Consider the following 27277-nt stretch of genomic DNA (forward strand, 5'->3'; position numbering starts at 1 on the left):
ATGAACAGGGAAAGATCTTTCACACTATGCATAAGGTTAACATGCTAATACCCCTTGAAGAGATAATACGTTCACTTAAATTCAACCTAAAACATATGTGACAGATATAAATTCTTTCTTTTTAAAACTCTTAGCAGGCTAATGTATTGAGACATTAATTTCAGTCTCATTCCTGCTGTTGTAAGAAACTAGAAAGAATAAAAAGGTAATTTCTCCCTCAGGGTCTACCATCCCAAGAAACAGCTACAGTCTTGAGTTATAAAAGGTTTAAGCTCTTCTGACATCTCCCTCACTCCATGCCCAACCCCCAACACCAAACACTGGTTAACAGCTTCTTGGTGTTTCAGGGACCATCCTAAAGAAGACCCCCCACCCTCCTCACTGTCCCCACTCCCCCTCCCGGCTTTATCTTGAGGATTAGGTCACAGAGAAACGATGTTGGAATTGCTCCGTAAGAGGAGGGGAAAGAGCTGGTACTGGTTCAGAAGAGGGCAAGTGGCCAGACCTGAGGGATGAACGACTTCCCCCCAGGCGGGTAAAGGTTTTGGAGGTTCCAAAAGTGGAAACCTATTCCTGGCTTGTATGAAATCTGTGTGTGTGTGTGTGTGTGTGTGTGTGTGTGCGCGCGCGCCCGTCAGGGGTGCAGTAGGGATCGCTTCATGGGTAGCCTGGGAAAGTGGGATCCCGGGGCCTGGACATACACCAAAGACCACCACTCCTTTACCTCCCTGGCTTGCAGGCTGTGGAAATGTATCCTTCAGTGGTTACCCCAAGGGTCGTGGAATAATAGCAAGACTGAAACGAACACAAAAACAAGGCTCTTCCCCCCAAAGCTTCCCCCCCCCCCAAATATTGAGACTTCACAGCCCTAGAGAGAGAAATGGGGAACCTCAGAACGTGACTAATGAATTTCCCGCCAACACTGACAGGCGGGCGCTCAGCCAGATTTCTTTAATTTGTAGGATTAAAAGACATGTGACGCTTCCTGCCCCGGAGTCAGTTGCCGCGGATTCATTCCAGCTAGACCTAGTTTCCCTAGGAGAGATTTCGGTAGGTAGAAGCTTGGGGGCTGTGCAGAGAATGGAAGAAGGTGGAGGAAGTCAGAGAGGGGCTAGGGGCCAGGGTCCCTTCCTGACAGTTTCCGTCCTCAGGTCCCCGCCCGGACCCCCTTCCGAGAAAGAACGACCTGGCGCGCGGCCGCCTGTCCGGCTCCGACACAAACACACGCACGTGCGCCCCGCCCCCGCCGCGCGCACGCGCCCCGAGGCTCCGGCGACGGGCGCGCGCGCGGTGCTCGCTGCCCCCACGCCGCTCCCTCGGCTCGGATCGCGGCGTCTCCAGGTCCCCGCACCGCTCCACGCGGGAGCCGGAGGCGGCGGCCGTGGTCGGTGGGCTCTGGCGGGCACGGCGGTCGAGGCGGCGGCGCGGCGGAGCGGAGCCCGGCGAGTCCCCGGGAGGCGATGTGGCCGGGCGCGGGCGCCTGCGTAAGGCGGGCGCCGCGACAGGCCGGCCGGTGAGGCGCCGGGGGAGGCCGCGACGGAGCTCCCGGACCCGCCATGGGCTGAGACACGTCCTTGCCGAGCAGGTGCAGTGACCAGCGGTCCCGGGGGGAGCCCGCCCCCACAGGCCCCGGGAACCCTCAGCCCTGTCGGTAGGCGCCCTACCCAACCGGTGCCCTGTTGACCTTCCCTCGGCTCCTCCCCAGAGGCCCCGCTGACCCTGCTGTCAAACCCGCTGCAACCCCTGTGAAACCAACAGCTCCTAACAATCCCGGGCATACCCCGCATCCTACACTCCTGTGACCCCAACCCGGTAGGCCCGTGTGCTCACCTCCTCTTCTGCCCAGTATTTTGAGCCCATTGCCTGCACAGCACTTGGGAACTACCCAGCATCTCTTTCTCTCTTCTAGCCCAGCGTTGGGGTGGAGGGGAAGGAGGGGGGGAGGGAGGAGGAAGGGTCCTTCCCTTCAGAGGCGCTAATGACCACAAACCCAGGCTGTCTCTCTGAAGCCTGTAGTCAAAGTGAGCCTTCCTTCCTTATCCCACCAGAACATGCCCGGGTGACTCCCTCCCAGATCTTGCTGGTGGCCTTCCTCACCCTTCCCAGTGACACTATGCAACCCCAGCGTGACCCGCGAGGCCTCTGGCTCCTGCTGCTGTCCTTGTTCCTGCTCCTCTTTGAGGTGGCCAGGGCCGCCCGTCCTGTGGTTAGCTGCCCTGCTGCCTGCCTGTGCGCCAGCAACATCCTCAGTTGCTCCAAGCAGCAGCTGCCCAACGTGCCCCACTCCTTACCCAGCTACACCGCACTGTTAGACCTCAGCCACAACAACCTGAGTCGCCTGCGGGCGGAGTGGACGCCCACACGCCTGATCCACCTGCAGTCCCTGCTGCTGAGCCACAACCACCTGAACTTCATCTCCTCGGAGGCCTTTTCCCCAGTGCCCAACCTGCGCTACCTGGACCTCTCCTCCAACCAGCTCCGTACACTGGACGAGTTCCTGTTCAGTGAACTACAAGCGCTGGAGGTGCTGCTGCTCTACAATAACCATATTATGGCAGTGGACCGCTGCGCCTTCGACGACATGACCCAGCTGCAGAAACTCTACTTGAGCCAGAACCAGATTTCCCGCTTCCCTCTGGAGCTGGTTAAGGAAGGAGCCAAGCTACCCAAACTAACACTCCTGGATCTCTCCTCCAACAAGCTGAAGAACTTGCCATTGCCCGACCTGCAGAAGCTGCCGGCATGGGTCAAGAACGGGCTGTACCTGCACAACAACCCCCTGCACTGTGACTGTGAGCTCTACCAGCTCTTTTCGCACTGGCAGTACCGGCAGCTGAGCTCCGTGATGGACTTTCAGGAGGACCTGTACTGTATGAGCTCCAAAAAGCTGCACAATGTCTTCAACCTGAGTTTCCTCAACTGCAGCGAGTACAAGGAGCGTGCCTGGGAAGCCCACTTGGGTGACACCTTGACCATCAAGTGTGACACCAAGCAGCAGGGCATGACCAAGGTGTGGGTGACGCCAAGCAATGAACGGGTGCTAGATGAGGTGGCCAACAGCACAGTGACCGTGTCCAAGGACGGCAGTCTTCATTTCCAGCAGGTGCAGGTTGAGGATGGGGGTGTGTACACCTGCTACGCCATGGGGGAGGCTTTCAACGAGACACTGTCTGTGGAGTTGAAAGTGTATAATTTCACCTTGCACGGACACCACGACACCCTCAACACAGCCTATACCACCCTAGTGGGCTGTATCCTCAGTGTGGTCCTGGTCCTCATATACCTGTACCTAACCCCTTGCCGATGCTGGTGCCGGGGTGTCGAGAAACCATCAAGCCATCAAGGAGACAGCCTCAGCTCTTCCATGCTTAGTACCACACCCAATCACGATCCTATGGCCGGTGGGGACAAGGATGATGGTTTTGACCGGCGGGTGGCTTTCCTGGAGCCTGCTGGCCCCGGGCAGGGTCAAAATGGCAAGCTGAAGCCAGGCAACACCCTGCCAGTGCCCGAGGCAACAGGCAAGGGCCAGCGGAGGATGTCGGATCCAGAATCGGTCAGCTCGGTCTTCTCTGATACACCCATTGTGGTGTGAGCAGGATGGGTTGGTGGGGAGATTCTGCCCCAGGAGAGGTAATGCACCCCTGAAGGATATGAGGGGATGGAAGAGAGGGCTGGCTGCCCAAGGGAGTGGGTTCCCCCTGACCGTGAGAGAATTGGTCACGGGTACAATAGCTGGCATAGACCTCAACCAGGGTGTGGCTGCCACGATTTTCAAATATGGATATGTCAAATCCTTAGGCAAGTGCTACACCCTTACCCAAAGCCCCGGGAATTCTCAGTGTGGTGGAGGAAGAGGAGCATGTCTGAGTTGGGTGGGAATGAGGTAGGGGCGGGGGGAAGAGCAGATTCCCGAAACTTTTTTGAGGTCATCCCTAGCTCCTTAAAAGAGAATCATTTGGGGGAAAAAAAATTTTTTTTTCTATCTCTGCCCACCCACACCTGCGGTGTTGTGTGTGCTGGGGGTTGGGGGGGATCTTCCATAGGAGCCACACTGGGGAAGAGCTGTAGTATCTTCTTTGGCCAGGAAGTCACACTTCACAGCTGGGGAAATTGGAAACCTTTGGGAAAGTGAGTCAGGAAAAGGCTGAGGCCTCAATCAGTAATGCTCCCCAAAGCTATTGTGAGGTTTCCCACTAATGCCTCTCTTTCCTGATGAGTCCTGGATGGATGGATCTTTGCAGGAGCCTGGCCTGTTGCCTGTCAGATATGGCAACAATGTGAGAGGTGGTATCTGTCCCTTGTCCCGGAACCAGTGGCACAGAGGGATACAGCATGAACGGAGGGGGCCTGCATCACAGCATACGTGCCATCACAAAACTTGTAGATGGGGGATAAGCTCCAGATTTGCTAATTCCCCGGTTGGTGAAACCCTTGATTATCATTTGGTTCCCAGCACCTGTGTGTCAGACCAAGGTGGGGGCTGCCGGAGGCAGAGCTTTCATGGGTGCCTGCCACAGACGTGGGATATGGGGCTGCCTCACACTAGGCGGAGGAGGGTAAATCAGCCTCTATTATGTAGCATCCAGCTGGACGTACCTGATTTCGTGTTTGCCGTCTCTTCTTTCAGGCTTCTTAGCAAGTTCAGGTGGGATTGAGTTTTCCCTAATACGCTGCTCTGCAACGGGAGGAATCCTGGAAAGTCTGGCCCCAGCTGGGCTAGACTGTGCTTGGGCATGGAGGGAACCAGTTATGTATTTTCTCTGTGTTGACAAAGCAGCCTCTCTTAGATCTCACCCTGCTGCAGAGCCAAAGCACGGGATTTCATTATCCGAGGGGTTGGAATTCTGCCCCAGAATGGCAAGGCGGAGTGCAGCTTAGAGTTCTGCCCCTCTCCACAAGGTTCTAGGCAGCCTTGTAACAGACAGTGGCACTGAACTCTCAGAAGGAAAGTTCTGCCACCTCCATCCCTCTCAGCCAGAGGTCTGTGCAGTTGTGGTGGTCAGGCCAGAGGAACTTAAGAACAGGCCCAACATTCCATTCCATCCAAGGCTGCAGAATACTTTGGGTCTGGAGATGACTGCGCCCCTTGACTATACTGCAGGCCCTGGGAGATGGGTGCTCTGAGCTTTGGCAAGGGGACCAGCAGGGCACAGGTGAAAATGTCCTCTGATGTTGGTCTTTTTCAGTGTCTTCCCTTCTCCCGACCAAGTTCCCTGTCCATTGGAAGTTCTCCAGATCTTCTAGCTTTCTGACCTGCTTTTTAGGTTCCAAGAGGTGTCATCGACCTGTGGGTGAGGGCTGCTTGCTAGGAGGGCCTGACTCCTGCTGCCTGTTGGGATTGGGAAAGGGGACCGGAACGCAACATCTTCCCCTTGTCTGTGCCTGGGATGTCAAGACTGCTGTCCGTCCTTTAATTAGTAACCTCGTTTGTTGGGAGAGGTGCAGCCTTTCCCTCAAGTACTTGCATGCTCCTAGGTATGCACGCTTATAGGTACGCATGCACACCAGCACCTTGACTTCCACCAGGACAGTGATTCTTCAGTCCCCACTAACGTCCCCTGTCAGAGTGGGTTCCGCCTATGCTCACAGCTTCATGCACACAGCTTTTGTATCCCATAGGAGAGACAGTGACTGCGCCAGGCTCCCCAAATACCAACTCTTGTACTTTTAATTTCTGAACTCCCTGAAGCTTTACCCACATCTCCCTGGCACCAAATAACTTCTCTGCAAAGGCTGGGGTTAGGAGAACCACAGGTCAGGGCACCTGGGGAGAAGGGCCCATGAGGAGCTAGCTGGGTCTTCAGACCCCTCCGAAACCTTCCTTGGATGAAAGTCCATGTATGTGAGAAATAAATGTATAACTAGGTCAATGACAGACCCAGAAGGAAACTGGCAGGGGAGCAAGCAGCTAGAAGTTGTTCTCCCTGTGTTAACTGCCCCGGAAAGACAGGCGCGTGAAGGAAAACTTGTCTGGTTATGTTCCAGAGACTTCTGGGGATTTTGTTAATGGAGCTATAGGAACCAGGCATCCCTCCTCTGACTTATTAGGGAACCTGGGAAAATTTCATCTCCATGCTGCAATTTCCTGCTAGGCACCACCTAGGGCTCTGAAAATCTTTAAAACTCAAATGAAATTGGCCTTCTAGAGCATTCTGAGTTCCTGAGGACTAAGAGGGCCATTCTCTTCATAAGTCCTACCCAGTTTAGGGACTGGGAAAAGGCCCCTCATGAGGCCCTGTATCCCTACTGTGTCCACTAGGTAGGCCCCTTGTTTGAAAGACTGGTAGATGTGCCTAGCTGCCCCACCAAGAGATTAAACTGATTAGCCTCTTCCCATGGTTTCAGTTGATAGAACCCAAAGGCAGCTTTCTACTTGGGGGATTAGGTATTCAGTATATATGAGCTCACTAGAACCTTGTGTAGGAAACTGCCAGGTCTGGTTGTAAGAAAAGGCTGAGAAATCACTTCCTCCCTTCCCCCCACCCTGCACCCATAAACGAGACATGTCTCCCAGGAAGCAGCTGTCCCTGGAGACAGAATATGACAGGGCTCTACAATCTGTCTATGTGATTATTTGTGATCTTTTTTCTTTGCTTGTATTTATGGGGCTCCTAGGAAGGGGCCAGGAGAGAGTACACTCAGCTGGGGACAGTAAAGCCGACTGATACCAATTTTCTGTGTGTTCTTTCCTCTGTACTTCCTCGTAGTCCTGCTGGCAAAGCAAGCAGGCCTCCCAGTCCGGGATCCTATCCCTCCCACTTATGTACAATCCAGGCTGGCAGACCTTGGAGCCTCTGGGCTCTGACACTAGACTATGATCATTAAACCTGGCTTGAGTCTCTGTTCTGGCATAGTCTGTGACTGCTTTATTTATCTTTTCAGCCTGTGGGTGGGGCTTTCTCTACCTCAGAAGTATGTGGCCTAAGTAAGGAGAGGTATTTAAATGCTATTATAAAGGCAAGGGTAGAATCCACATCCAGGCATGAAAATAGACCAGGGTCAACAAACTCCTTCTGTAAAGAGCCAGATAGTAAATACGTTAGGCTTTGCAGGCCATACACTCTGTGTTACAACTACTTAGTTGGGCCATTGTGATAGGAAGGCAGCCATAGACAGTACATAAACTAATGACTGGCTCTGTTCTAGTAAAAATTTATTTACAGATATTGAAATTTGAATTTCACATAATTTTAACATGGCTTTTGAGTTTTTTCAGCCATTTAAAAATGTTAAAACTCTTATTAGCTCACAGACCATACAAAACCCAGCAGTGGCTTGATTTTGGCCAGCAGGCCATAGTTTCCCAACCTGATAGGATTCTCAAAAGAAATGCCACTGACCAGCAGGAGAGAGTTTAGAAATTCCTTTACCTGGGACTACAGCCTATAGATAATGAAGTCTTCCTAGATCCCTGGGGAGGAGGGCTGCCTCCCCACAGAGTTTTCTTAAAAGTCTGGATGAAGCCTACTAACCGTGCGATGGAAAACACTTGGACTAGATTAGAAGAATTGGTGGAAAGCATCTCAGTTTCAGTATTTTGATTATTACCTGTATTTTTGCATGCTGTAAATGGTAACTAAGTTCGGCTAAAAGTATATTCATCGAATGGGCAAGTTAATATTCACAGATAGTTTAGCGTGTCCTGGGCATTGCATACAACAGAGAAATGCAACCCCCAGGTTCTTGGTACAGACACAGTCTATCAGGATTCTACTGGACTGGATTCTACTGGATTCTACTAAACTCTGAACAGGCAAATTCTTTGGGTACTCTCTGGGTACTTCTGGAAGGGGATTGTCGGGGTAGATTCCAAAAGGGGAGAGGAGATGGTATAAAGAAGAAAGAAAGGAATTTGAATCATTACCTAATTTCCTACATTGATAAAATCTTGGCCAGAGGGCAGCCCTCCGCTGTCTGGAAAGTTGTATTGTTTTCTTCATGAGGAACAACCAAAGTGGTGAAGGGATGGAGACACCTCACTCCAGCTACATCAGACAAATCAGGGCTGGCAGTCAGCGCAATGGCAGATGTTGATGCCAGAGTGCCCCCACAGTCTACATTTAAATAGCATTTTTTCATCTTTTCAAAGCAGCTTTTGCTGTGGCTGAGGTTGGCCAAGAAGGGGACGCTGGTAAAGAGAACAGGTCTGGGAAGACTGCTGGGAGTTCTCCCCTCTGTCATGGCCTGTGGCAAGCCCTGTCTCTGAGCCTGCAAAGTTGTGGTGCTCCCTTCTCCTACCTCCCAAGGCCATGGCTGCACCTCAGCTCCATACCCCCATCCCCAAACCACAAGAAGTTCACTAAGATTCTGGCCAAGACGTGCAATTTTGTCTACCATGTCTTGTAGCACTCAGCTCCTCTTAGGTGGCATTTCGGCGGAGTGGTGGAGGCTAACAGGACAGTTGCCTTGTGGAACAGAAGTAGAAAGTTCAGTTGCGTTGGCCAGCCTACTCTCCTTTCCATTTGACCTCTCACCTCTTTCCCTTCTGCAGTTGTAGTTCTTGTAGCACTTACCGTGTCTCCCAGGAAGCCACCGTGAAGCTCCTTTCCTCATCCACAATGTAGAAAAGGCTCAGGCCTATGCAGTAGGAAGGTTGGCTTTTCTGGTCTGGCTACAGTGAGCCTGTGCCAGATGCGTCCTTTCCTGGGGCTTGAGAGAGGAAGGCTAATGCAGCCGCTTCATCAAGCCCCTTCATCAGGCTTATACGCTGTCAGGTAGGAAATACCAAGTGGCAAAGATACTTAGATCTGCCCTGAGGCCTTCTAGTCTGTCAGTGTGGTTACTGTCCCACACATAGAGGGCGTGGAACCACAGTCTGAGAACCATTTTTCTGTGAGCCAGGACACAGAGCCTTGCAGGGAGCCTTCCAGGCACCCTACAGCACTGGCATGCATAAGGTGAGAGTCATTGGCCCCAAAGTTAGGGGTGTGTATATGCACGTGTGTGTGTGTGTGTACGCAAGTAGGCACACGGGGAGGGAGAGGGAAGCACTGTAGCTGGACAGAACTAGGTGCTGCTTTTCCCTCACCTCCCACTGGTCCCTCACTTGGCCAGTTTGCTTTGGGTGGGGTCTAGCTAGAAAGGCCCAGCTCAGTCCTGAGCCCGGTGAGATAACTCACAACCTGCTTTAAAGAGACGGGTGCTGGGGGCCCCTCATGTATACTCAGTGGGACAAAGAACTGAATCCTCTAGTACCACAGAATGGCCTGAAGTAGCTATTTAATCTGCTTTTAGCAGAGGTTAAAAAAAAATCATCTGGGAAATTCTGACAATAGCGGGTAGATTAAAAACTGGAACTCTTATTCCCTACACATTGGTGACTAGCCAAGCCTTCTGGGTGGATATCTAGGGGGAAGGCTTCTTACTGGATGTAATTTGGGTCTGCTTTAAGCTTAGCCCAGTGCTGGGGACTGTCTACTTCAAAACACCCACCAGGGCAGTTCTGGGGCTCTGTCCTCCTGTATGTCACCTATATCTGTTCTGTGCCTGTGCTGGTGAGAACTGCTCAGGCTATGCCCACAACACCTGACTGGTGTCTCACTGCTGGATCCCAGGATAGAAAAAAAACAATTGAGATAAAAAACTGAATACTGGAGCCTCTGCACTGCTGTTGTTCCTGCCTCTCTCTGTGCACTCCCAGCAGACTGCTGGCAGTTCTCAAATGGAATGGAAAGTATCCTTCCCCTAATTTGACATTTAAATAGAACTGCTGTCATGGGTGTGTGTGTGTGTGTGTGTGTGTGTGTGTTTTAATTCCAATAAAGTCCTTTGAGGAGGGGACTGTGATCCTACTCCAAGAGCCTGTAACGAGGAAAGAGAAAAAACCTGCGAACAAGCTAGGGGCCGTGTGTCAGCTCTACATCTCCAGTGCCGGGCCTGAGGGCCTGAGGCGGGCCTTGCTCAGCCTGGGGCTACAGGGCAAACCAGAGAGGGTGGCGGTGTTGTGTCCCTTACTATTGCTCCTGCCTCCCTGGCTTGCCTGCTCCACTTTTCCCTCAGAAGTGTAGAATTAGGTAGGAGAGATTCAGACAGACCAGTTCCAGGAACTTCAGGTTGGATGAGGGAACAACTGCACTGATTTCTGGATTTACACCAGCCCCATGCCTTGAAACTAGCAGCACTTAGGGCTGGCTTTGCCGGGCTTGGTGGCTTTCCTGACAGGAGTGGATGAGAGCTGACCTTTCATCTAGAAGGAAGAAATGTGTGTGTGCTCTCGGGATGGCTGACGACACAAGCTGCCAGGGACTTGGGTCCTCTAAGCATCTTAGCCGTAACTTTATCGCCTCCCTATAAAAGAAGCATCAAACCCAGAGCCAGGTTGAATGAAAGAGTCAAGGACAAGAACATACTATCACCTGTTTACATTTAATACTTTGGACTTTCCAATGCCTGTTAACATGCATTTTCTCATCAAACCCTCACAACATCCCTGTGAGGTAGGTCAAACAGTAAGTGATTTGCCCACAGCCACACCAGTGTTAGGAGCTGAGCAAATGTAGACTGCAGCCCTCCTGGTTCCCAGGCCAATGTGCTTTTTACTGCATGATACACAGGCTCTTAGGTCAACCGGATACAGGAAGAGTAGAGCACTACCCCAGAAGCCTCCCTGCTCCCTAAGGTTGCAAAGGGCCACCAGAAATGCTGAGATTGGGGCATCAGGACCAGGGGTGTCCTCTGGAAGTTAAGACAGATAACAGAAGGAAGAACAGGAGTACTGGAGGTTCAGGGTCAACAACGGCCACTGCCACTCTCAGCAGAGCCTACGCTGTGTTCCCGTCTTGATCTCTGTCAGGTGAAAAGGCCTTAGTAATATACCCAGAGGAAGCTCAAGGCCCACTCCCAAAGGAAAGCAGCCTCAAGCCATGGTTAGGAAGTGAGACTCTGACCACCCCCTCCCCATTCCATTACACTCTAGCTGCCCAGAAGGAGGGGGAAGGTGAGGGCTGGCTGACTCAGCCTGCAAGTGCCTAGAGCCCTGGAGCTGAAAGGCCCCAGCACTGTGCAGCTAATGATTATTGTTAACTCTGAACAGGCCTTGGCACAGCAGCCAGCTGGCTCAGGGAAGATGCCTAGATCTCCCACAGTGAGGTTTGAAAAACAAGACCCAGAGCAGCCATGCACGGGGGTGGAAGGGTGGAGACAATGAGAAAGAAGGGACAGGCTGGTGTCAGGGACTGGGACGGGCAGTCTGCCCTGTGAGATGCTAGGGAGAGGAGAAACAGGCTGGCAAGGGGCGGTGGCCTACCTTTGATGCAGCTGAACAGCCAAGAAGGTGAGGCTGGAAGAATTAATTCCCCAAGACACAGGGCTCCTGCCATTCAACACCAACCCCAGCTCTGGTGGGGCTCAAGGGGAGTGGTTACGGGAAAGATGGGGGCTGGGAGAGGGGGTCTGAACCCAGACTGGTAATCCTGTTACCATTTGGATTTGGTTACAAAAAACATCTACATTTCTAATGTCCTCAAGGTTGAGTTTAAAATATCATATTTGGAATCAAGTCTTAGCCTGATATGCAAATTTGTGCAAATGACATGCTTTTTTTTTTTTTTTTTTTAATTTGAGCACCCTGGCTTTTTTTAAAAAAGACAGTACAGGCTGACTACTAGCAGCTTTCCCTAGCCAGGGAACAAGGGCAAAAGGGCAGACATTCGCTTCTTCCCCCAAGGCCTCTGCCTCATTGCTGAGGAGCCCAGCTAATATCCCAGATGGGGAGATAAAGAGAGGTGGGGGAAACAGAGGGTGTAGGGAGGAGGAAACACACAAGCAGGAGGCATATGTAGCAGGCAGCTACCTCTTCCCAGCTGGAGGAAGAGTGTCCTGACACTGAGGTCTAATGGTTGTCCAGCTGCTGGCCCAGGATGTGAGGGCAGGTGGTGATGGGATTCAGAGAAGGGGGGCAGAAGTCCCCCCACAACCTGGCCAACCGGGAAGAAGGGCTCCTCCTGGTGACCTACTCCCTATGCTGCAGTCAGGCTAAGCAGAAGACCACCTGTGCCCTCCTCTCGGCCCTGTGCCCTTGCCCTTCAGGCCTCCTGGTCAGATAGGTGACAGCTGGCGCCCCTTCCTCCTGCAGAATATAAATGACTTCCCCCTTCCTCCGAGGGCTGGGAATAGACATCAGCTGGCACAGCCCACGCAAACTGCCGGCTGTCAGCCCGCCTGCCCGCCCGCCCACCAGCCCCCGCACCACCTGGGAGGAGGCAACACCTCAGGCAGGCTCAGGCTTTATGGCGCTGCCTGCTTGGCTCGCAGAAGCTGGTGAACCTCACCGGCCCTGTCACCCTGCTGTAGACAGGATGGGACTCCCAGCACTGGCTGTGACAGGGGGAGAGGAGATGGAGTCCCTGATCCAAGTGACACTAGGGAAGAATGCCCCAGGAACCATCTTCTCCAAGTTCAGACCACATTGGGTAGTTTGAGAGAGAAGAGCAGACAATAAGACAGGTATAATCACCCTCTGAACAGCACAGACCCCCTTTAGATGCTCTGGGTCTGGAGAGCTCCTGGAGATGCCATCTGACCCAATGAGATCCACTCAGAGGATGCTTGTGCCCTCGCAGTCCCAATTCCTGGACTGTTAAATCATACCAACCTCCTTGCTTCCGAGCCACCCAGACAGGAAGGTCTTACATCTTAGGAAGACCTGGGACATCTAAATTATTGCCATCTAGGAACGCCTGCCCTGCTTCTGGGACCTGGAGCTCCAGCCCCTATACCCAGGCCTCCCAGAGTATCCCCTGAGCTGTCTTTACTTGCCTCAACATCAGCTTTTCTGGCTTAGCCGTCTTCAGTCCTTGTCATGATCTATGGAGGTCCCATCTCTGCGACCAAGCCAGATCACAGTTAACCAGTCCGGCATCCAGCCCTCACCACTGAGAATGGTCTGGGGAACTAGCTTCAGTTTGGAACAAGGAGGGGTCTCTACAGGGAAGAGGGCCCAGCCCTTTTTTGCCAACTGGCAACAAACTCAGCCCCCTCCTAGACCAAAGAGCTGGCAAGAGACCGCAACTGAGAAAAGCTTAGCTGAGAAAGGGACCAGGGAGACTGTTTTCCCCAGATCAGAAAAGCCCTACCCCTCTTCCTTAGCTCTTAGTTTGTTCTAAAAGTTTCAGAATACCTACATAAAGCTATGTGCTAAGGCAAGAATGTGAGCCCTAGGAAGGGCTGAACATGAGAAGCTCAGGACTACTTTGCCACTGAGAACACATGTCGGGGAAGGTGCAAACCCATGACATGCAGCCCTCAAGCCCAGATTCTGAGGTGGGCTAAAGGAAGTTCTTAACTGAGCTAAGACGCCCAGCCAGGAGCCATAGGCTTGGTTAGGCCAATGCCCTTCTGCTCCTTCAAAAGCTTTAAAGTGACTTTAGTGCCTTTACTGTCTTGGAGTTCAAAAGAGCCTCACATGGGACCCTTCTTTCCACAGTGCCTGACCTTCTGTGCCCTAGTCCAGGAGCCAAATTGGCACAGATTCCTGGAAGGCCACAAAGACAGACCTGTCCCTTCAGAGGGATGAGAGAATAACAAATGTATGAATCACATCCTGAGTCTGCTTAGTGGTCCAGCCACCGTTCCAGAGCGGGGAGAGTGTTCTGTGACATCAACCTGACAGACACTGAATATTGGGAGATTGTTTAGAAACTCACCCATGACACAGATATGGAAACTGAGGTCCTGAGGCATGTGACTTGCCTAAGGTTGCACATTAGAACCTACAGGAACCATAACCCATGGGCTCTCTCCACACTGCTGTCTCCAACAGACCCAAAGAGCCACTGTGCTCATTCATAAGTTACCGTAACCCAACTCTCCATCAGGAGCACAGGCATGAAATGACTGCCAACACCATCACCACCGCCGCCCAACACTTCTGTGTCCCATCAAGAGTGGAGGCTTCAGGACCAAGGCCCCCCCCCCCCCCCATCACCTTCCACTTGCACCCAGTATATTTCCCCATTTGGGCCCCCTGAATCGTCATCAGCAATAGCAGTTTGGGTTTCTGTGGCCCCTGGCCCAGCTAAGAAGTACAAAAATCCTACCACTTCTGAAGTGGATCCCTTGAAGGTCACCAGAGGAAACATTTAAGTCCAAGGCAAGTGTCCCCCTACATTCAAAGTTCAGAGGAACTTACATTTCCATTTTCTTCTTTGGCAAGTAGGAGCTGGAGATCTGGTGCATGATCACCAGGGCCGGATAGAGGGGCAGTGCCAGGCACAGGTACCAGGCTGCACCTTTGATCTGGGCCTGGAACCACACTGAGTGCATGCCTAGGAACACCGTTCCTGTAGCCATCAGGTAGACCACCAGTCCACAAGTCAGATGGTAGAGCTTGAGGCGAGCCACCCTTGAGACTCTGGCTGCTCGAGGACAGAGGAGGCAGAGCCCACATAGTGCCTGACCACTAGTGGCCAGCAGGGTCAGAGTGCCTACCCAGCTGTGCCAGGACACCAGGTGGGGCAGCTCACTGCGGGTCCTGCTGGAGATGATGAAGCCCAGGCCCAGGGCTGCACAGAGGATGGCTAGGGTCTGCCCTGCCCAGTGGAGTCGGATCCGAGCCTTTCGGGAGCAGAAGAAGAACGGGGAGTGCTCAGGCGAGAAGAGCAGGATGGCCTCAGCCATGCAGAGGCAGAACTGTGAACACAGGAGAGGGCCCATGAGCCTCAGGCCAGCTTGGAGGCCTAAGAAAAAAGGGGTGCTCTCATACATCCAAACAGGGAGTACAAAGGGTGGAGGCCAAAGAACTCCCACCAGGACCTCCTGCATCACAGGTCAGGATTTCTGGGCACAATGGAGAATCAACACTCGAGTGGAAGTTTTATCACTCAGGCTGACATCCATTCCCTACCTCCTCCTCCTCCTCCACAGGCAATGATTCCCACTTCTTGACCAATATTAAGCAAATCTTTAGCAAGTTCCTGAACTTTGAGGGGGTAGGGGTGTTGGGGGGGGGGTGATTGGACAACACGCCTTCTACTTCCTCCTTTCAGACCCTAGGGGAGAAAGATACATTTTCCATACTCTCCCAACCCCCTTCAACCACTTGATACTAACTACAGCCCGGCCCTCCATGTCTCCCAATCATAGGTTGCAGGGAAAGATGGGGCCCTTGCTCTTTCCCCCACCTCTCTGAGCCTCAGAAAGGCTGCACGTCTTCCAAAGGCTGGATGCTTCCCTACGGGCATATTCTAACGAATCAGCTCCAGAAAAGAAGCCCAAACTCACCGCCAAGGCCATGAATACAGGGTGCCAGGAGAAAAGACCTAAGAATCAAAGAGAACAGACTGACGGCTGGGCACCATTGTTTCTGCCCCTGTGGCTGGCTGGAGCCCAAAAAATCTGGCTATAGGGGAAAGGTCAGTGTACTATCCCCAGCTCCAATCACGAATCAGGAGCTCCGTGCAAAGTGGAGCAGTCAAGGGGGCCTTACGATGACCAACTAAGGGGACAAATATACATCAATTTGGCTTGTGTTCCCCATTCGGCACCTCGCAGCTGTCAGCCCAGTCCTAGAATGGACCTTGGTCTTCTTTGCTTGTATTCTCCATGAGGGTCTCTGCTTCTGATGAGCTGAGGTCAGTTCAGTGTCTGCCTCTCCACCCCAGCACCCAGAGTCGGATCCTTCCAGGACCCACCTCCCGGGGACCCGCCCCACCACGCCCTTACTACCCCTCCACAGTACGCCTCCCCCCACCACTGCGGGGGTCCCCACGCCAGTTCTCCGAGCGCTCCAGGCGCCGCTCCTCCAGCATCCCGGCTCCGCCCCCTTTCCTGGCCCCGCCCCGCCTTGCACACTCACTGGTTCCCGGCCGGGACAGCACAGTCAGAAAGATGGTGAAGCCCAAAGCCACCAGGTGCGCCAAGATCCCACTGCCTCTCCGCAGCCAGCGGGTCAGTCTCGGCTCCCTCGCTGGAGCGGGAACCAGACCTACCTCCAGGGGCTGCATGGCCGGGCCGGCGCACACTCACAGCTGCTAGAGCGCGTCTTCCGGGTTTGCGATCGCGGAGGCGGCCGCGACGGCGGGAGAGGCCCCTCCCCGGGCCGCCGCCGGCAGTACGGCGGACTCGCCCACAGCGCCCTCTGTGGGCTGGGGGGAAAGCGCGTCGGCCCTAGGGAGCCCTGGGGGCAGAAGGGGACCCGACAGCAGGCGACCAGCCTGGTTTCAACCTCATTTGCACCTTTCTGTCCACAAGGACTTACGCCTCAAGTAGCCCGTAGAAATTACACGTATGGTAACTGATTCCACCCAAACCCCAATCACAAACTGCGTACACTGAACCAAGAGTGTGAGACCAGTGGTTTGAAAAGTCTTCTAGAAACACTGGATTTCTCAACCTGCCTACACCCTCCTGCCATCCCTTCTTCTGGCTTGTTAAGGGAATAAGAATCTTTTCCGCCTAAAAGCAAAGAGACCGAAAGGACAAGGCCAAAAACTAGTGCCCTGTGCCTGGTGAGTTCAGGTTTGAGGACCAAAGGAGGGACATGCACTAGTCTCCAGTGAGATAAAGGGAAGAACTAGGGCACACGCAGCCCTTCCCACCTCCACACCATCTGTTCAGTCCTGGGGAGCCAGGTGATCCTGAGGGACCAGGTCCTCCCACATTCCTGCTGCCTCCCACACCAGAAGATCTGTAAGTGATCATACCCTTCCCCTTCTTGCCTCCAAAAAGGTGTGGTTCACCGTAAGGAGACCTACCTGGGAGAGACCCTATCCCTTCCTGAAGGGCAAACCCACAGGCTACAGACAGAGACCAAAACAGGCTGTCCCGCAGAAATCACGGACATCCTTAGAGCAGTTACCAACTCAATTCGAGCTCCCCGAGTGGTTGAGAAAATAAGGCTGCTAGTGAGAGGCGGGAAGGGCAGGAACAGCTGGAGACTGAGGCAATAATTCAGAGATGGGATGGAGGCCCAGGACTGGATGGAGGCTGAAAGACTGGAGAAGGGCCCTAGCTGACTCCCACAGAGGTTCAGGGCAAAGACCTGAGAGTAGAGCCGGAGGTGTGGCTCCCCACCCCGTCAAGTTTCCCTTGATGACTGGAGTCATCTCTGGGGTAAAGACTCTGGCTAGCCTTGCTCCCTCAGAGCTACATGCCTCATCATCTTATCTGAAGAGAAGACTGCCCCCATGACACAAACCCCAGCCATTTCCACATTGTTTAAAAGGACAAAAATATAAGAGCTAAGAGACTTCTGCAGGCAAGATATGGGAGCTGGAGTCTGGCTGCCCATCATCTTGGCCTCTTGGGGTGCGGATGGGGACAGCAAGGACACTCATTTTATTACATCTTTTTCCTTCCTTTCCTACGTTTCTGTTTTTACATTTTCTTAGCAGCAACAGAACAGGGAGACAGTCTTGAGGTATTTTAAAGAGGTTTTTTTTTTTTTCTTAAAAAAAATAATATAAAGTTATAAAAAGCGGCAGCAGCCTGGGGCCCGGATCTGGAGGGGAGGAGGTGCTGGCGGCTCCATCGCAGTGGGCAGGCACTTTCTTGTTAATGGGCTTTAGACTGCAGGAAGACAAGAGGCAAGAGACACGGTCAGGCTGGGGGGCCTAGCAGGCCTCCTACCCGTGCACTGTGTGGACCATTGGAGCTAAAGCTTGCTTTTCTCCTGCTGGGCTGGTGAGGGAAGCCGGGTGAAGGGTGAAGGGAGAGATGAATGCCAGCCCAACAGGGACAGCCTGAAAACACCCATGTACACATGCACACACGTGTGGGGCACTGCCCCAAACCCTTTCATATGGGTGCCAGAGGATTTGGTACACGTCTGGCCCGTGCCTGAACCGGAAGGGCATCCCCTGTCTCACCGCCAGTAAGTCCTCCTGGCTGAGATCAAATGGATATAGCCCATATAATGCTACTCCAGGGCTGCCATCAGAAGAGGCACATAAACCTGGCTGCTGGCTTTACCAGAAACCCTGGAAAACTCGCCTAGCCCCTGAAAACCCGGAAGTGGGCACATGTGCAAGGTGGGCACATATACGTATGTGGACCTTGGGTGGTGTTCCTGCCCTTGCATGCCCTGATGCCCAGAGGCAGAACCAAAGAACTGGATCAGCCTGCCCACCCTGCTGCCCAGCATGTCGGGTCACAGCTTGGCAACCCAGACTCCACCCCATTGCCCAAACCTTTCCCATCAGAGTTCATGGAATCCAACTGCCTTTCCTTCAGGGGACAGAGGTAGCTCTAGTTCCTGGTGTGAAGGCCACAGCCAATTCAGAAAGTGGCCCTTTGATTAAAACAGAAGCAGGTGTCGGGGCAGGGGAAAGGTAGCATCTCTTTAGCTCAAGGGAGAGGGCTGGAGATAAAGGGAGGCCCATCAAACAAAAGCTAGGTTACCTTTCGAAGAGCTGACCTACCTCTCCCTAGAGAAGATGGCCCAGGAACTGTCTCAATTTCCTCTTTCATCCCTTCCCTACACAAACATTTACTTAGCACCTTCTCTGTGTCAGGTCCCCACTGTGTATTCTACCCTCGTCCATCCTGACTTTTCCCTGCCCATGCTCTTCAGGGAGCTGGGCTGGTACCTTCAGTGTAGAACACTTCTCCTCAAAGGCCATGGCTGGACCCGGCTTCTTGCGGCGCACAGAACAGGCCGCATCAGCAGGGGCGCCAGCCTGGCAGTGCTTGGCCTTCACTGGCCGGCAGTAAGTGGCCAGGTTTTTCCGCTTCTTGGCTACCTCCTCCTCAGAGAGGCAAGTGGTTGGCAGGGCCTTGGCTGGGTGTCCAGCCGCTCCCCGGTTGTCCAGCTGAGAAGCCTTGACTGGAGTAGGGGGCTGATGAGGGGAACCCCGACAGTCCAGGGGCCCTGCCCGCTTCACTCTTGGCCCCACTGTCCCATTAAGCCCCATGCCCAGGGCGGTTTTAGTCTTGGCCGAGAGGCCCCGGCAGCCAGAGGGTTTGCCTTTTCCAGGGGGATCCAGGATGCAGGTCCGTTTGAAAGTAGTGGGGCCTGGTGATAACTTTCGCTTTCGAGAAGGGGCCTCCACCTCAGCCCCGTCCTTGCCTTTGGACGACTTGCTGGCCTTCGAAGGCGGGAGTTTGCTGAAGGATGGGGATGGTGTGTTGGCAGGCAGTGGTGAGGTGATGGCCTGGCTCCCGCCCATGCACTCCGCCTGGCTGCAGGCAGCTGCCACACTGGGGGAGCCTGCAGGGTAGCTGGGGACAAGGCCGTCCTTGGCGGGGGGCGTGGAGGCTGGGCAGGCGGGTCTGAGGGGTGGGCCTGGAAGGCGGGGGCAGCTGCCAGTAGAGGATGGGCTCAGGGGAGCAGCGAGTGCGGAGCTGACAAGGTGGGATGGAGGCTCAGCCGCTGGTGGGATCTTCCTGCAGCAGAGAGAGAGCTCCACTGAGATGCCAAGCAAACAAGAGGCCCTCCCTTCCGACATACACCAGTCTCTCCGCCCCACCTAGAGATGGCCCACAGAGCCCCGGCCTTGCTGCCATCTGCTGGGAGACACTGGAACTGAGGGTTAGGAAGACAGCACAGGGATAAGCAGGAATGAACTAGTATACACACCCGTTAAGAACCTCGTTTCAAATCGCAGTTTGGACATCCCCTATCCCTAGTCACCCAAGAGGTACTGGAAGTGATGGCTAAGAGTCGGGATTCCCTCCCAGACCGCCCACCCATGCCCTGCCTTAGCCCAGCTTCAGGCTGCCAAGTTTCCCCGCCTCCTGTTCGTTCTATCTGGGGTCTTCCCGACAAACGCCGAACCACATCCATAGGTATGTGAGAAGAATTAGGGCTTCTGAAGCTCACGTATGTCTGGGGCTTGAGGTCTAGGGAGGGAAGTTCTGGGCCTGAGAGACTCACTTCCACATGTGTGAGCTGAGGTGCCGCTCCAGCATGGAGCTCAGTGCTGAGCAGAACCGGTCCAGCCGGCGGCTAAACACGTAGCATCCTGGACTCACCAGCCGGCTCCCAAACGTGCAGAACTAGAGGCAGAAGGAAGGTCCGTGGTTAGCGGGGCCTGGGAGGCAGGGAGGGCTCCTGTACAAAGGATCTGACCTCCTCCCCGCACTGTGGGCCAGGAGGGCTGGGCCACCCCCCACCCCAGGTCCCTGCCCCAGGTCCTTACCGCCTGTGGCCGCGGGGGCCGGGTTGCATAATGGCAGTCAGGGGGGAGGTGGAGGTCCTCAGATGTCCCCTCCTCCTCACTCTCCTCGCTGGAGGCCTGGGCCCCACCCCGGGGCAGGGGAAAGGGGAACAGGCCTGGGTCCCCATCACCACCACAGGGGCCTTCATCATCCAACTCACTCTCAGAGGAGGCCCGGGACCTGGAAGGGCCAAAGGGGATGTGAGGGCGATGAGACTGAGACAGGAGTGGGTCGGGGTGGGGGTGTCCCTGAACCGCCAGGGCAGACACCCTGCTGGGCAATCAGACAAAGAGGAAGGAGGACAGGAAGGGAGGGAACAACAGAGCTCACATTGTAAGAGCCGGAAAGGTCAGGGGCCACAGCTCCCAAGGGATCCTCTCCCCAGCCCCTTCACTTCCCAGGCCCTGCCTCCTGGGGGGTGGGGGGGGTGGGGGGGAATCTGCTCCAGATTTGCCTCCTCCAGAAAATCTTCTGAGCTTAACTGCACCCAGCTCTGGTCAGCCCAGTCAATTCTCTCAACCCCCTTCTTGCATGAGCCTGTCTGTGAGCTGAGCCTGTTTCGCGTCTGCCCCCTGTGTTACAGGCAGAGATGCATGTGTCTCCTTCCGGCAAGGCAGGCTCTCCCAGGGCTCCAGCGCAGCCTCTGCACACGAAGGGGCCAGTGAATGAATACAGTAGGACTGCCTCACCCAGGACCCTGACCCTTTCGGTTCCCCAGTTACAAGTTTTGGCCTGTCAGAAGCAGCTGGGAAAATGTTTTTATCCCAGGTACTGTAACTGGCAAGCTACACAGAGGCTCAGGTACTACGGTATGCTTGGTTAGAAGCAGGTAGTCCCCTACTTCCACACCACTGCTGGGGGCCCCCAGGTATCCCCCAAGCTCAGGGCAGAGTGAGACTCCCTGGGTCAATCTCCCGGGGTCCCTGATGGTTTCAGACCAAGTGTCCCCAGATGGGGGACTGGATCCTGGACTTACCTGGGCAGTGCACAGTATGGGTAGGTCTGCTTGGCGCGAGCAGAGAAGGTGCTGCTGGGGGCGGCTGCTGCCACAACCTGGACTGAAGAGAGGGGCTCCTGGGAGGGGCGCTCAAGAGTGGGCTCCTTGCGCCCTGGGCTCTTCTCCTTGGGAGACTCCCCTTTGCGAGAGTTGGCCTTCAGTTCTGCCACTAGCACGTCAAAGTCCTTGGCTCGGCCCTGGACCTCCCGGCGCTGGTGCACTGAGTGGATCTAGAATAGGGTGAAGGGTGGGGAGGGGGTGTGAGCTGAGCAGGAGTAAGAGGCAGCAGTGTGCTCTAGCCTGGGCAAGTGGAGAAGGGGGCTGTATGTTTGTGGGTGTATTTGTGTGTCTTTGTTTCACTCCCCCAAAGGACCAGAACCTTCCATTGGAGTGGGGCAATCTGGAAGCCACCCCTACCTACTGTTCCACCGTGGGCCCACTGAGAACAGCCTCCTCTCCCCTTGCTTCACTGGGGCTTTACTCCCACCCTCTGAGCTGGATCTTGGCTAACGCTGTGGTTTCTCTCCTTGCCCAGGACCTGTGTGTGTGCTGTCCCTCACGGTGCGGTGGGACTGGGATTACCTTGCAGGTTAGTAGGCGGGTACAGATCTTTTTGGTCTCTGGGTTTATTACCCCACACTGCCTGTTGAGGTCGCACTCCTTCCCTGTGGGGAAAACAGTTCCTGTGAACCCCAGGGCCATTTCCCATGGAAAGGCCTAGGGAGAGCTGGGCCTGAGACACAAGAGCCTCCGGCGGTCAAGTCCAGGGCTCCGGCCTCCCAGAGAAACGCCTCCCAGCACCAGCAGCTCCCTGCTGGGCGAAAGAACTATCCCCATCCCCATGCCCAGCCCAGGCCCTCCTTTTAGCAATGCCAAGTCCAAAACAGGGCAACACATATCAAGAAACAAAAGCAGCCACAGGTATGTGGGATGCCAGAGAAACCAGCTGTGGGAGCGATCGGGTGCCCTGGATCTAGGTGAGAAAAGAGCTAAAGGTCAACAGCCCAGGGTGATGCCCTGCTTGGGCATAAGCTCCCTTAGCCTTGATCAGGAAACCTGGGCTGGAGAGAGGCTTCCTAGAAAGCAAGGAGTTTAAGCACGTGTCCACATCAAGGGGTGACCATGGGCTCCCGTACCCTGCAACCAGTGATGGCCGGGCCCACTCGTTCCTGACCCCTTTCCGTCAGGTCCAAGGACAAAGCAGTCCAAAAGGATTCCCACTCTACCTTCCTGACCCCCAAGATCATGACTACTTACGAGCCATCTTCCGGTGGGTTTTGGGGGGCAGTCTGGCCCCACCAGGCTCCTTTTCAGGGGGGCTGCCTTCAGCCCGGTGACTGGGGCCCTCACTGGGGGTCATCTCGATGCTCTCTCTCCCAGGAGGTTCTTTAGAAGGGGTTGCCATGGGGGTTTTTCCAGGGGAGTCCTTGGTGAGGCCGCCAGGCTGGCTGAGGAAAGCAGAGGGCGGGGCCACCCTGATTCCGTGTCCATCGGGCTTCGGGAGACTGGACATCTTCTCCAGATTCACCACAGGCACGAAAAGGCTACATATGGAGAGAGGGTGTGGGCTGGGGGGCAGGGGGGCTGGGCCTGGGCCCTGGACTCTAGCCCAGAGCCATCTCCTTCCCAGCCCTGGAATTTGGGTGGGCTCCAGCAGGGGTGCAGAACATGGGAAAAGGGGACCCCATATTCCTTGGAACATATGGAAGGGAGCGGCAGAGAGAGCTGGCTGCCTCCTGCTGTGAGCAGTGCCCACGGCCCCACAGCTGCCTGCATTTGTGTTAATCCCTCCCTGGGCTAGGGTCAGGGTCAAGGCTGGTCTCAGGGAGTCTCCAGCCTCTCCTTACCAGAGGTTGTCCTTCTGTGTCTTATCAGGAGGCTGGTGGCCACGGCTCCGGGACCCCTGGCCCTTCTCCCTGGAGGTTTTGGTGGAACCTGGGGCCCTACAAGCTGGGCCCTGCCCATTCACTACATGGCATTTTTGAGAGCTGGCAGGGGCTGGAGGTGGGGGTGGGGCCCGGGCGTAAAGCTTGCTGAGGGGCCCATGTCTTCTTTCTGTCACCAGGAGGTGGAGAGAGTAATCGAGGTGAGTGGTATCAACTGCCTCCTTCCCCAACCTCCTAGCCCTGCTCATGGACTCACAATACAAACTCTGGACTTTCCCAAGACTAGATTTTAAATTTGCCATCTTCCCACCTGAATCTGAGCCTTCAAGACTCAAAAATTCTAGGATCCAGTTTCTTGAACCTTTTAGCTCTTCCTCTAATTCCACCAGATGCTAGAATTTTGCTCAAACAATCACCCTGACCCACCACAATCCTCTGAAACCGCCCCCAGGACCTTCTGATCCCCAGTGCCTTCCCCTATTACCCACGTGACCTCCCAACTGACCCTGTCCTCAGAGTTCTGTGCTCCACCTTCCCCTGTTCCCTCTATCTCCTCCCTAGGGCGCCCCTCACCGCAGTGCTTCTGGAAAGCTTGAGGCTTCACCACTTGGCTGCAGTGGTTACACACAACCAAATAGAAGTCGTCATGGGCAGGGCAGTGCCCGAAGATGGACATGTCTGCAATGACAGAAGTCCTTATCACTGGGGCTGGGGATCCCAGGGTTTCCCTGTAAGATCAGAGAGCACTCCTACCCCCACTCAGAAGATACCTTCCCCACCCCCACCCCTGAAGCCCCCCATCTGCCCCAGGTCCCAGCCCTAATGTGTGTCAACTCCCACCTTCTTTAATGAGGGTCATGGCATCCAACTTCTTTGTGTTTTTGTTACTCTCCTCCAACTCAGCCCCTGGAGGAGAAACACAGCTCAGAAGGCCCACCCCTACCCCAGAAGCCCCAACTCCTACCCAACCAGCACTGGCAGCCAAGCAGTAGGAAGCCCACACTCCCTAACAAGCTCCTGGTGCTCAGGACCACTTGGAGAAGCTTTCAGTGGGTCATTTTCAAGCGCCCATTCTTCCTTTACCTGCTACCTCTGCAATGAGCTAATTCCATTAGAAGGGATCCTGGCACCTTTCCTATGGACCCTTCACTCCAAGGTGCAAGTCAGGGTTCCACTGCTGACTAGCTGAGTGATTGTGGGTAAATATGATCTCCTTCTGGGCTTGCTTCCCCATTTAAATGAGAAACAATCCTTAGCATATTTTACTATACCCTTCTTGAGATTTCTTAGATGGGTCCTTTCTGCTACTCTGTGCCATACCAAACATATACTCTCCTAGGACTCCATCCCCATGAATGCAATTTTGTTCCACTTGGGTTACCATGGCACTGACAAAGTTACACCCAGCTTCTCAGGTCCTGCGTTGACAGGATGGTCACAGAGCACAGAAACTGCTGTATTGGGGGTCCTATGGCATCTTCAAAGTCCCCGTGGTCAGCTATGCAAGCCCCTCCCCTCTTTAGGAGGGCTTTGGGCAAGGGTTGCCCTTGTACCTCAGTTTCTGGGTTGATGACAAAAACATCTTAGCTGTGCAAGGCAGCTCTTTCCCCCATCCCCCTACCTCACTCCTCTCCCCTCCCCTTCTCTACGCCCCCTCCCTGTCCCTTGGAAAAAAAAATCAATTCTGAGTCACCAAACCCGTCTGATTCCATTTCCGGTTCTCAAAGCACCCAGACCCTGACAATGGCCCCATCCTTGCCCACCCAGCATGGGGCAGTCCTGGGGTAGCCTGGGCTTCCACTTAGATGTGCTTCTAACGCCTACTAATAGATTTGCCCCTTTCTAGGATGAGAAGATCGCTGACAGTCTTACATAATCTCCAGATATGAAGGGTAGTGGGTTAGGCATGCAAGAGACAAGGGGCAGCTCCCACTCTTAAGTCCGTTTAAATGCAGTGATGGGCAGAACTGAGCTGGGAGTCGGATGTCTCAGAGGAGAACAAGTGTCATCAGAGACCGCTCCATGCGGTCTCCTCCTCCACCTCTTCTCACTTGCAAACTTCTTCAGGGCTGTGATGCCTGCTGTCACCCCAAAGGCCACGAGGCCAGGTGCCCCCTGGGGCCCAGGAGACAAAGATCAGCAGAAGGGGCTGTCAGCCCCCTTACTAAAGGCACTCAGGGGCCTAGAGAAGGTGGGGGTCAGGGGAGAGAGCCAAGAGGGAGGGCAAGAGGCCCGGGAAAGGACTGAGGGTTGCAGGCAGAGAGGGATGGATGGACGAAAGGAGGGAGGAAGGGAGGATGGATTGATGGATGGACCGACGAACTAATGCGGAGGGGGCGGGGGGGGGGGGGGTGGTCCAGTAGCACTGTAACCGGCAGGCAAACGCCGACGAGGAGCAGGAGGTGTGGGGCAGAAGGCGAAAGAACAAGGGGGGTTGGGAGGGGGGCACAGAAGTGGGGTGCGTGGGAAACACGTGGAGAGGACTGTTGCGGACGGGGAAAGCCCTAGGCAGGTGCAGGAGGGGCGGAAGCTAGAGGACAGCAGGCGAAGAGAAAGATAAAGGCAAGCAGATGTGGGGGCAGGTACTGGGCACCGGCAGAAGCAGAGGTGGGCAGGGTGGGCTGCGGGCTGTGAGCCGGCGCTAGGACCCGGAGGCGCGAAGGTGACGGAGCAGGCGGGCACTAGGACCCGGCGGGTCCTTTGTTTGGGGGGCCGGGGAGCCGGACGGCGGCTCCCGTCGGCGGCTCCCCTCTGCTGGCGGGGGCCCGGAGAGGGGGAGGGGAGACAGTGATGGGGTCCCCGGACTCTAGGGGAGCTTCACTCACCGTCGGCCGCGGGCAGGTCGGCCCGTTCCACCCACGAGCTCCAGCTCTGTCCCGCGAAGTCATCGAGACTCGGCACCCGCCGCTCCAGAGCGGCCATTGCTGCCGCCGCGCGTTCACGCACCGCCATCACCGCCGCGGACGCGCGCCCGCCCCGGCGCCACCGCCGCGCGGCCCCCTCCCCCCAAGCCCCGCCGCGGGCACGCCTCCCCTCTCCCTCCCACCTTTCCAGCTCACTCTTTGCGCAAGCGCAGCACAGGTTGCCTGCCCCTCACTCTCCCTCCCGCGTAGCCTTCTGGGAAATGTAGTCTTGGAGGGCGTGCTGTTGCCTACCGTGCTTGCTGCAAAAGCCCCTGCAAAATGCACAAATGCGGGGGGCAAAGAGACCAAAGCACCAGGACCTCCTCTCCTAACCCTTGTGCATACATTCTTTGTGCTACCAGCCCACTCTTCCAAGCTCACTGCATACACACCTTAGCCCCAAACCTCTCTCTGCCCAAGACGCCCCTCTAAGCCGTGTCTCCGCCAGCTGGCTGGCGCCCCTTCCCGGGCTGGCGGTCAAGAAGCGACTTCGCTCCCCAGTAGATCGAATAGGGTAGGTGCAGGGAGGTGGGCGCTGTGAATCAGAAGGGCAAGGGGAGGGAGTCTGTAGGATGCGCTGAAGGACACAAGGGTTGGAGTGGGGGGGTGGGGGTGGGAGGGTCCTCGTCTACCGTGTTGTGCTTCATCTGTGGGAAACCCACGCTGCCCTGATGCAGGGCAGAGGGTTGGAGTGGCGTTGTCTGGGTTTGGAAGGACCTAGATGGGCTGATCAAGATCACCTGTCAGGATGACAGAAGGCTATCTCCGAGCCAGAGCCAGCCCCGGAACTGGGGTGGCCCCGAGGCTGCTGGTGTTTGCGGCATCTCTGCTGATCCTTCTCTCCTCCTGAGAACTGCGATCGATACCCTGTGCCGCCTCTTCCCAAACCCTGGCTGGACCCCGACTCCATCCATCACTTTGGCTTCTTTTTCTAATGAATATTTTCTCTGCTGGAAGGGCTGCTACCAGAGCCTCAGCATAGGGAGATTTCTCATCAGATCTGTCATTTTCCTTGCTATGGCCTGGAAAATACCTTAATCATCCTCTTTCTTCTTCTCAGCTGATAACATTTCTTGCCACCCTCACACAATCAAGAGACAAAAGCCTACCTCCCACCCCCGCATCACAACAGAAAAGAGATACTAGTTCTCTTTTCCCTCTTCAACTCCTCACACCTCACCCCATATTAATTTCTTAAGCTAAAGGGAAACCAAATTGGAGGCAAATAAGTCAAGGTCTGTGACCTCAAGACCTCAGACTTTCTTCTCATTTTCACCCAGGGAAGGTTTAAGTACCGCAAAGATAATCTCTGAGAGCAGAGATCCTTAACCTGAGAACGACAGATGATCCCTAGGGGGTCCAGGAACTTGGTGAAATTGAATGCAATATTGTGT

At 54.8% G+C, this 27277-nt stretch overlaps 3 protein-coding genes across 8 annotated transcripts; 1 reads left to right on the top strand and 2 right to left on the bottom strand.

Moving 5' to 3' along the window:
• The first annotated feature begins 1312 nt into the window (after window positions 1–1312).
• On the top strand, window positions 1313–6849 carry AMIGO1 (adhesion molecule with Ig like domain 1). Of its 2 annotated transcripts, none has more exons than XM_019457756.2 (2): window positions 1313–1651; window positions 2049–6849. In XM_019457756.2, exon 2 carries the CDS (start codon window positions 2114–2116, stop codon window positions 3593–3595), a length of 1482 nt encoding a protein of 493 aa, XP_019313301.1. In that variant the 5' UTR covers window positions 1313–1651; window positions 2049–2113; the 3' UTR covers window positions 3596–6849. The 2 variants fall into 2 exon arrangements, with proteins under 2 accessions (XP_019313301.1, XP_019313300.1); XM_019457755.2 differs by having other exon boundaries at window positions 1313–1585.
• Window positions 6850–10349: 3500 nt separating this feature from the next.
• LOC109271996 (probable transmembrane reductase CYB561D1) lies at window positions 10350–16758 on the bottom strand. 2 transcript variants are annotated; one of them, XM_019457753.2, is made up of 3 exons: window positions 15797–16751; window positions 15223–15260; window positions 10350–14631 (listed from the first exon to the last, which is right to left on the bottom strand). In XM_019457753.2, the coding sequence occupies exons 1-3, from the start codon at window positions 15942–15944 to the stop codon at window positions 14128–14130; spliced, it is 690 nt and encodes a 229-aa protein (XP_019313298.1). In that variant the 5' UTR covers window positions 15945–16751; the 3' UTR covers window positions 10350–14127. The 2 variants fall into 2 exon arrangements, with proteins under 2 accessions (XP_019313298.1, XP_019313299.1); XM_019457754.2 differs by lacking the exon at window positions 15223–15260 and having other exon boundaries at window positions 15930–16758.
• Window positions 16759–17354: 596 nt separating this feature from the next.
• On the bottom strand, window positions 17355–25994 carry ATXN7L2 (ataxin 7 like 2). 4 transcript variants are annotated; one of them, XR_002082207.2, is made up of 11 exons: window positions 25806–25994; window positions 23821–23886; window positions 23554–23658; window positions 22942–23149; window positions 22352–22638; window positions 21677–21759; window positions 21074–21324; window positions 20079–20277; window positions 19814–19935; window positions 18360–19323; window positions 17355–17508 (listed from the first exon to the last, which is right to left on the bottom strand). XR_002082207.2 is itself a non-coding variant. In XM_019457749.2 (11 exons), the coding sequence occupies exons 1-11, from the start codon at window positions 25930–25932 to the stop codon at window positions 17494–17496; spliced, it is 2259 nt and encodes a 752-aa protein (XP_019313294.1). In that variant the 5' UTR covers window positions 25933–25993; the 3' UTR covers window positions 17355–17493. The 4 variants fall into 4 exon arrangements, 3 of the variants coding, with proteins under 3 accessions (XP_019313294.1, XP_019313297.2, XP_019313293.1); XM_019457749.2 differs by having other exon boundaries at window positions 18528–19323; window positions 25806–25993; XM_019457752.2 differs by having other exon boundaries at window positions 17355–19323; window positions 22352–22542.
• Window positions 25995–27277: the final 1283 nt, after the last annotated feature.

This window comes from Panthera pardus, unplaced genomic scaffold (assembly GCF_024362965.1).
Source record: "Panthera pardus isolate Hobbes unplaced genomic scaffold, ASM2436296v1 HiC_scaffold_11, whole genome shotgun sequence".
Classification (NCBI taxonomy): domain Eukaryota; kingdom Metazoa; phylum Chordata; class Mammalia; order Carnivora; family Felidae; genus Panthera; species Panthera pardus.